Source organism: Argopecten irradians, chromosome 10 (assembly GCF_041381155.1).
Source record: "Argopecten irradians isolate NY chromosome 10, Ai_NY, whole genome shotgun sequence".
NCBI classification, from domain to species: Eukaryota; Metazoa; Mollusca; class Bivalvia; order Pectinida; family Pectinidae; genus Argopecten; species Argopecten irradians.
In genome coordinates this window covers 16162835-16172363 of record NC_091143.1, presented here as the reverse complement: position 1 = coordinate 16172363, position 9529 = coordinate 16162835, and the positions used below count along the sequence as shown (strand labels likewise).

The window sequence follows — 9529 nt, the reverse complement described above, 5'->3', positions numbered from 1 at the left end:
TTCAATCTTTCTTTTTATTTTTCGTTTGGAAGAAATTAAGAATACTTGCTTTTCCTGTATCAGATTTCTGTTTGGTCATAATTTGCCTCCCTCGTAAAGTCGTTGGTGAAGTCATGGATTGTCTCCCTTGTGTTGGTCTTAGTGAAGTGTTGCTAGATTGTCTCCCTTGAACTGTTGATAATGGAGAGTCTCTTGACCACTGGTTGATATACTCTTTCTGTATGTCAGCTGGCAATTTCAAAAATACGTCTTTATCTATATGGGGAGGTAACTGGTACGATAAACTTCCAGAACTCTCATTGGTACTACATCCATCAGTAGCAAAAGAGAGTTGTTCTCTCAAAATACTGGACCTAAAGCCAGCAGCATTGCTTTTTGTAATGTTTGATGTGATGCAGCTTTGTTCAGTCAGTGTTCTTTGTGCGGAAACTATTTCCGTAACGTTTTCCGGAGCTGGTAGATATTTGCTTTCAATACAATCGTCGTATTTTGGACTCAAATCAGAAGGAATTAGGTCATCGTCATCCTGTTTGTTAACAAAATCATCGGTTTCACCTCTAAAATTCCTATTGTTAAGAATCAATGGAGAAACTGGATGTTTTTGGACTGCAGATGATTCAGATGGTGTGTCTGTTTCCTTTGGCTGTCCTTTACCTTCCTGTTGAGAAATATACTTACCTCCTCTGAAATGACATCTAGAACAACTGTTCAGAGCATCATTACTTGAATCAGTAGAGCTAGATTTACAGTCCATGTTTGGATCCATCTTGTTAACATCAATATATTTTTCATTTTGTCTTAAACACATATAATCTTTTCTTAATTCTGCTTCCCGTAAGACTTCTCTTTGAATGTCCTTTGGCAGTTGAAGAAAAATATCTGGGTCTACATCAGATGGAATCTGTGACTTGTTTGTCCCCTTACCGGAGGGATACAAGTCTCCTCCCACAGGATTTGTGACACTACCACTCCCAGTTATTTCTTTACCCAGACCTCTCTTCTTTGATTGAGGTCCTGTGTCATCTGTTTGTTTGTCAGCTTTTCTTTTTAGACATGACAAAAGCTGTAATTGTCCAGAACTATTGTCTATATGTTCGAACATTTCCCCCAAGTTTTTACTGTCATTTCTCATCCCATCACCATTGACTTTGATCTCTGAAACTTGAGATGACCTTGACACCTTTGTTGACCTTTCTTCACACATATCAGTAGGAGTTTGTTGTGTTTTGATATTACCAGATTTTTCAGGAGATTTAAACACCCATTTTTGCAGCATATTCTGTGGTTTTGTATTTTTGGACATTTTGACAGACATTTGTCCCGTTTGAGAATTTCCTGGAGAACATGCACTTTCCAGTTGATTCCTGTGACTTTTTACAGAACAGCTACTATCACCATCACTTTTAGGACTGAAGAAGGAACTGATGTCGTTTTTACTTTTCTCTATTAAACTACAAAATGCTATGTTGATAAGAGTAAGATGAAATGGCTCCTTAGTATTGACAAGTTTGGTGAACAGGGTTATGGCCATCTCCTCCAGTTGGTCTATCAGCTTGTCAAGTTTGTCTGTGAAACAAAGAACATATACCTGATATATTTTAGAAATGGAAATCCTGTGTACTCTGACTTCATTTTTATTTTTTATCTCTGATTAACTGTTAGCTTCATTACTTTTAATTTTTTAAATCACAACACTACATTAAAACATCTTCAAGCCAAATGATGAATCTTATGTGTTAAAGAAATTTCATCAAAATCTCACAATGTCTTGGAACATTCAAATTTTGGTCAAATAAAGAAAGTTAGAGGCTTCTAACTTGGGTAGACACTTTATGTAGCTATCCCTCATATATCTACTTAGAGGGAAGATATGGCGCAAGCATTACTGAGAGGATAGAGTGGGAGTAAAACTTACCTGAGGAATGTGACATCACATGACCAGGTATTGGACACTGACGACTTTCTCTGTTTGTCCATTTTTTATCATTAGTGGTCAATTTCCTGATGGTCAGTCTCAGCGTCTGAGGTCTCCGGCCATCCTCAATTAATCTGTAACATACATACACTCTCACTGAAGTTTGTTTGTGATAAAAACCAAAATCTATAGACAAATACTGTAAAAACATTTAATTTCATTGGGGTAAAATTTCTTTGTTTGATGTCTATAAACGTTTTCATTGGCGGAAATTTTCATTGTTCTTCTATTTTGCATATGAAATTTTAATGGAAAGTTGAAATTTGAAATCAATCATCAAAGAAAAAGTTGTTGAATGGTACGCTGCTGAAGTCTCAAATCAAGTTAGAAAGGGGATACAAACTGACAAAGTCAAAACTGGACTTGAAATCAGTCAGGTGAAACCTGTTCATGCAGACTTGGTGTTATATGCCATGGACAAACTTTCGCAATACAAAAAATGTGTTTCTGACAGCTTCAGTCAGACTGGAATTACTGATGTGTTAAACGATTGATAGTAATGACCCATCCATTGATCGAGTGAATGACAGTGAATGACATTACCGCTTAGATGTGTATATCAAAGGATTAGCAACCATACATTGATACCTGTAATAAATTGTACTCATATTTAAATGACTATAACATTAAGCGTCCTGAACAAAGTGTTAATTAAAAAAAAAAAAAAAAAAACTACATGCACATCTTTACAAAGTCACTTCTTCAAAAAAAGAATATTTTATGCTGGAAAAAAAGAAGATTACATTTCATTTCATTATTTAAAGAAGTGTCGATCTCAATCATTAAACTTTCTGAAAATGCCTTTTATAGAGAGAACGAAACATTTTGTTTTTATGATGAAACACTTAATAATATAATAATATTCATAATTGATGTACCTCCTGGTCAAGCTGGCAAGTAATTCCCTGACCTTTGACCTGGTGTCTCTAACCGTTGAACACTTTTTAAAGGAGTCCTCATCACTGAGTGTCTAAGTAAATGCAAATAACAGTATATCAATTGTCATTAAATATCACCGAATATTTACACAGGCTACAAGTGATGTAAATACAACTGTTGTCATCTTATGCCTGATCAACAACAAAATTTAACACCTTTATAAATAATTATTACATTCGTCAAATCCAGTCACCAGTAAATGAGGAAAATAGGTGGGGGGGGGGGGGGGTCTTATTTGCAGGGGGGGGGGGGGGGGGGGGTCTTATTTGCAGACAATCTGTAATTCTGAAAATTTGTAAAATTATTTGCAGACAATCTGTAATTCTGAAAATTTGTAAAATTAGGTGGAGTCTTATTTGTGATAACATATGGTAGTCACTAAATATTGTCTTAAGTTCATTTTAGACATTGACGTGGAGCCATACTGTAAATTAGACTTGCGTAAATGTAACCCTGGTTAACTTACAGACATTACATGTTATTATTTATCGTTATTATACATAAATCTATGATCAATTTTACCAAATATGATTAATACAAAGACAATTTGTTAGTTTTTTTTTTTTAATAATTGTATACTTTACAGGACACTACATACCTGAGGTCTACCAAATGTAACCACTGTACTATCATCCACTCCAAAACTCAGTTGTTTAATGGTGACAGCCTGCTTGTGTCCCAACTCCTGTTTGAGGTCAGATAGGTCAAACTTCTGTAAGTCATGAATAGATACAATTCCCAAGGATGCTAGCTTCTTTGATGTAGTGGACCCAATTCCTGAACAAAATAAATATCAACCTTTAATCATCATCAGGTAAAATCCATTAAATCTTGTTCTTTAAAGAATTAAGCTGTGAGAAGTCGAAAGTTTAACTTAAAGTGAATCAAAAGAATCATTACCGGGGTTTCCCATTGATTAGTCTAACAGAAAATTATGACATCACATAAATCACACCAAATACGATGTCACAAACACTGGAACGTGGAACTAATCAATGGTAAATTGTACATTACCCGTGTCCTTCTTGGATTTCGTAACCCCCATATTATTTCTCATAGAGAAAAACATCTACATATTGTAAAGGATGGAAATATTTCATTTGAAGCTTCAAAGTCTCTATCCTTATTACCATGAAGACTCAGAGTTAAATCCACACATCTACATCTAGAGGGCCGCAGTGGCCGAGTGGTTACAATGTCCAGACATATTACAACAAGCTCTCCACCTATGCATCACAAGCACATATCCCATCTGGGGCAGTTGCCAGCTACTGACCGCTGGTTTTTCTTTGAGTAGTCTGGCTTTTTCCACCACATAAACATGTCTTTAAATGACCCTGGCTATTGATAATCAAACCAAACCAACTCTTAATAATGAAGCTGTAAGATTTGCTGTACCTGGTATCCTCCTGGCCTGCCCCACAGTGGACATGAATTGTGCCGTCTGCTTGGGAAACAATGTCGTCTGCTGGTTTGGTTTATGTGTTCCCGCCACAAGTTTTGACAGAAGTTTGTTGTAGGAGATACCAGCACAGCATGTAATGTTTAATTCTTGATACAAGGCATCGCGGATATCTGCTGAAATCTGAGATCCAACTGTCAGACGGTCACGGCACCCACAGATACAGATGGACGGGGCTGAAATAAATACAACAATTACTTATTATAAATCAATATTAGGTATTCAAAGCTTCCTTTATACATATGAAAGCATAAAATGATGAAAATCATTTATTTTTTTCCAATACACCTTCTATTTCCAGATGTATTCATGCACGTAAAACAAATTCATAAGTCAATAGACTACCTTAAAGTGCTGTTCAAAGTTACATGCAAATGTATCTGGCATTTAACCTCAGCTTGTTTGATACAGTGAAACCTGACTTAACAACCACCATTGAGTAAAGACCACCTGATTGCCACTTTCATTATCATAGCACCCAAAGTAGCCATCTATACCACAATTTGACCTGTGTTAAAGACCACTTGGCTATATAATCCACTTTTTCGTTGTCCCTTGGGTGGTCTTTATAGACAGGTTTGACTGTCCTTTGGGTGGTCTTTATAGACAGGTTTGACTGTCCCTTGGGTGGTCCTTATAGACAGGTTTGAATGTATACCATCTGTTTACCATCCCCTTCAGACATACCCTTGTCACATTGCTTATTGTTGTCATCATGTTCCGATGTGTACTCATGACCTACGACCTCTGACCTGTTGCCGTCTGTTTCCAGCCTCTGTTTGACAAGGTGGGTCACATCAAGGAAGTTTTCATCCATACCTAGTCTCTCTACATGTGGGGTGTACTGCTGTAGAAACTCTAAAACCAAACACTCACGTTTATAACCATGATTACATTCTTTACAAAATACAACTCAATTTCTTTATTCTCAATCTCCTTATTTGATATTTATAGGTATATGTGGCCCTTAACCTCTCGATAATTGTATATAATAATAAATCTTGGAGTGCACTTTTGTGAATGAATATACATGTATATAGATATCCTGTGAAAAATATGTAATCTTTAGATTAAAGACTACAGTTACTTCAGATTCACTTTGACCTTGTGAAATGTGACCATACTCCATAATCTGTTATTTTCCTAATTATACTAAATTTGATCCTATCTTTATTTGACCTTTAGTGATAAGAGAAAAAAAATGGCCTTTACATTCTTTTAAAATTCATGACTCTGTGACCTTGATTCCATCAATTAATCATGCAGTGACCTTAACCTTCTCTTCAACTACAACTAAATGACCTTGACATTGTGTTTAACTCATGTTTCAGTATCTTTGACCTTCCCTTCAGCTATGACTAATTATAAGTATCTCGACCTTCTATTTAATATGTCTCTGTTACCTTCTCATTCATACAATGACCTTCATCTTACCTGATACTTTATAGGAGACCTGTCTGTAGTGTGTGAGATCTTCACCATTGACCAGTACTAAGTCAGGACATCGCTCTAAGGCCTCCTTGACCGCCATGAGTTTGCCCACTCCACGTTCTCTGGCCACATAATTACAGGTCACTATGATGTACTTCTGCTGGATACCTTACCATCATTGGAAAAAAATTAGAATCATTATCTGTACCTCGACTTATCTCAAACACCTTTTTATAATCTAAATGCATGTAGAGACAGTCTCAACTAGTTTAGGACTACCAGTACATAAATCTGGTATCTAAAATAATCTCAGAAGGAAAATGATGAATGCACTACCTCTTTGTCTTCCCAATGACATGCATCCATCACCTTTATCTCTCCACTTTTATTAATACTAAATTTATCTACCAGTCTGGTCAAAATCATCTGTTCATTACTTGGTTTACTAAGTATTCCGCAAATAGGGAGGCAATAGAGGTAACTAACATGCCGTGAAGAACAGATGATTTTAATCAGACTGACTCCACACAAAGTTAAGCTTATCACTCTGTTACATGTATACAAAATGTATTACTAACCTAATGGTTTGTCCCGCAGGGTTGGATTTCTTATCATTTCCACCTGAGCATAGAAGCAGTCTATGTCAATATGGATTATGGATCTACTGTGGCCCAAAGTGGAAATACATGAATCACCTGCAAGGGTCAGTTTATTAATATAAAGTGTTTCTATTTTATGGAGCAACAATATGTTTCATCCTAAAATGTACAACAAAGGACAAAGTTGTGTCTCAATATATTGAGGACAAGAATTCAATTAAAGGCAAAATGCCTTTCTGAATGAAACAGCTTTGGATTTTTAAAATTGGAATGTAAAATGAGATTGATAATTTTGTATTGTCATAAAAGGTATTAGCTTAACAATAACACTACACTTCTCATCACTTTCGTAAGTTCTGAACAATTTAAATACCCAGAAATATCTTAATTTTTATAACACAGGTCATCTCATACTTCTTGTTATAGTTAGTTACTGCACATTATATAATTATAGTTGACTACATTTCATACATGACTGCGCCAGACGGCAAAACAGCCAAATGAATCTTCTTTGTTAAGATTCTGATAGATTAAGTAGGGAAGCTAGCATTCATCATTATATTTATGTAGAAACTTTCATTTTTTTTTTTTGGAAAGGAAGTAGACCTTTAACAGTTAAACTTCAGTAAGTTCAGTTACATATAAATGAATTATAATACTGTATACAATTGTAAACTTGCAGTTTTTTGAAACTTTACCACTGTATGTATTGTACATATACTTTGTTGTCGACAGTCAGCAAAATAAATTTGCTGTAGAGTCGACCCTCAGACCACAGGCGTCTGCTTCTGGTTTGACAAAAATATAATAACCTACCCTTACTATCTGAACATGGAGTGTCTCACCTTGTTCACATCGTAGGGGTAGGATATTTTATTTTTCCAAAACCAGATGCAGACGCCTGTGCTCAGACTAATGTTATGGGGAGTACATACACATGTATAATACATGTGTACACGTACATTCAACTTTGCTAGCCACATGTATTAATTCAGTACGATACTCTGCTGTTTCAGGAGTATCGTACTGATACATGTACCTTGTTGTCAAGTCAGCAAATAAATTGGCTGGCGAGTCGATTCTCAGACTCACAACTTATGGGAGTAGATGCACATGTATGATACATATGTAAATGTACATTCAACTTTGCAAGCCACCGGTATTCAGTACGTTACTCTGCTGTTTCAGGGAGTATCGCACTGCTACTTGGCTAGCGAATCAAAGTTGATGACCATGTCAGTACTAGAACGAATATACGTACCCGGCCTGCTATACCTTTCGGCCGGGTACAAATTGGTCCCTATGTGTCGTAGTGGAACACTGCCTCCGAAAATCACTCGGGCATCCTTTTCTTTACTTTTTTGTAGGTTTCCAATTAATTTATGCGTATACATGCATTTACAGATTATTTTTGTCCAAAACAAACATAACTACTACCATTCTTAATATCTACCGTACCGCTCACAAGACGTCAAATTCACAATTTGTGGACTTGCCGTATAAATTCCCTTCAGTAAGACTTTTTTTGTATGTATTATGAAAAAAATAATGCCTCGGTGAGAATTTGATATTTTATGTGGTTCAGTTTTATTGCCTAGAAGGTAAATGATATCAAACAAGTACAATAAAAATGCAAACAAACGTTTTATAATGGTTTGCATAATCATTACTTTGCTCCATTAGCAGTAATAGGCATCAATTGTAGCTCTAAAGACGACACCATTTTCTGTCTAAAAGTCTTTTGAGCTACAATATTGCAGCTAGTACAGTACATGTAGTATACAGGTATAGTCTAAGTCAGTATAGTCGACATAGATAATCAGTTGATAATTTGTCAGGAGGTTTTGTATTAAAAGGATACCCGAGTTAAATTGAAGTGGTTGTTTGTGTTCTTTATATGTCTGAGTGTTGACCCTAGAATCAGGACGTCTGATATCAGTGCATGCTTTGTCGTCTGTTTGCTGTGTTTCATCCCCGCAGAATGGGAGACTCCAGCTTTCATCATCATTGTCCTCGTCATATTCGTCCATGACAGTTCAATCGACGGAAGAGAAAATACTCCTCTAACTACAATAAACTGCAACGAATCGTTCATAAACATGAAAAATCACATGAATCAGGTTAATATTCGATATTCATGTTCCCGCAAAGGTGTTTACGTTCTCGTTCCCGCCATCTTGTTTTCTATGGGACAATCTAATGCCAGGAACCAATAGCAAATATCCGGAAAATCGTGCACTTTAATAAATATTCCCTATTATCAAGCAGTCCATCCTGTAAACGGCCTTACATTCAAGGCTCTTTTTGATAAATAAAAAGACCGTTTTTTATTTCTTCAATTGACTTCAGTAATCTCATTATCATGAATTAATATCCTTGCCCCCCCCACCAAGATTATTCACTACACTGGACATTATACATGTACATTATATGATGTATGTACATGTACATTGAAAAGTCATCGTCATAGAAGAAGTTGAAATTTTAAGCTACGTAACTTTTAATTATAATGGTATCTTAATGCAAATAAAATCTATGCAGAAACATATATACATATATGTATATATGTTTCTGATCTATGCGAGGAAGCACAAAAGTCCATTTTTAATGTTTTATTATAAATATTGTTGCGCAGATCTGAAATATGGGGCTATACAATAATGTAAATACAAATGTGTAATCTACAAGAACATGGAAACTATTGGTAACCCTAACCTTAACAAATTAATCTGACAAGACCTTTTGTAAACAAATTTTAGGCTTAAGATCTTATACTCCAAATTTGTGATTTATGAAGAACTGGGTCGATCCAGATTCCTCTTCAAATATTTAAAAACTCAATTTTATCTAATGAATCAAAATTAAGCATTGTCAATGTATTTACCAGTTATTATGTTTAATTTATGTTTAATCGTATATATTTGTGTTCAATTAGCACAAAAATACATTATTAAAGATGCTCCACCGCCGACAGAGCATGAATGATATTCATTATTTGAACAATAATTGGTGTTCAATCGTGTGAATGTATGTCTAATTAACACAAAAATGATATATATTTTTTCATTTTGCCTTTGATGCATGCGCAATCAGTACTTTATTCCATATAGGATATAATGCGTC

General features: G+C 35.4%; 1 protein-coding gene across 2 annotated transcripts; it reads right to left on the bottom strand.

Annotated features, from left to right (window-relative positions):
* Window positions 1-8616, bottom strand: LOC138333243 (DNA polymerase iota-like). Of its 2 annotated transcripts, XM_069281502.1 has the most exons (9): window positions 8268-8616; window positions 6386-6502; window positions 5811-5975; window positions 5064-5234; window positions 4313-4552; window positions 3513-3691; window positions 2854-2945; window positions 1916-2049; window positions 1-1566 (listed from the first exon to the last, which is right to left on the bottom strand). In XM_069281502.1, the coding sequence occupies exons 1-9, from the start codon at window positions 8434-8436 to the stop codon at window positions 2-4; spliced, it is 2832 nt and encodes a 943-aa protein (XP_069137603.1). In that variant the 5' UTR covers window positions 8437-8616; the 3' UTR covers window position 1. The 2 variants fall into 2 exon arrangements, with proteins under 2 accessions (XP_069137603.1, XP_069137604.1); XM_069281503.1 differs by lacking the exon at window positions 6386-6502.
* Between the last annotated feature and the right edge of the window lie 913 nt (window positions 8617-9529).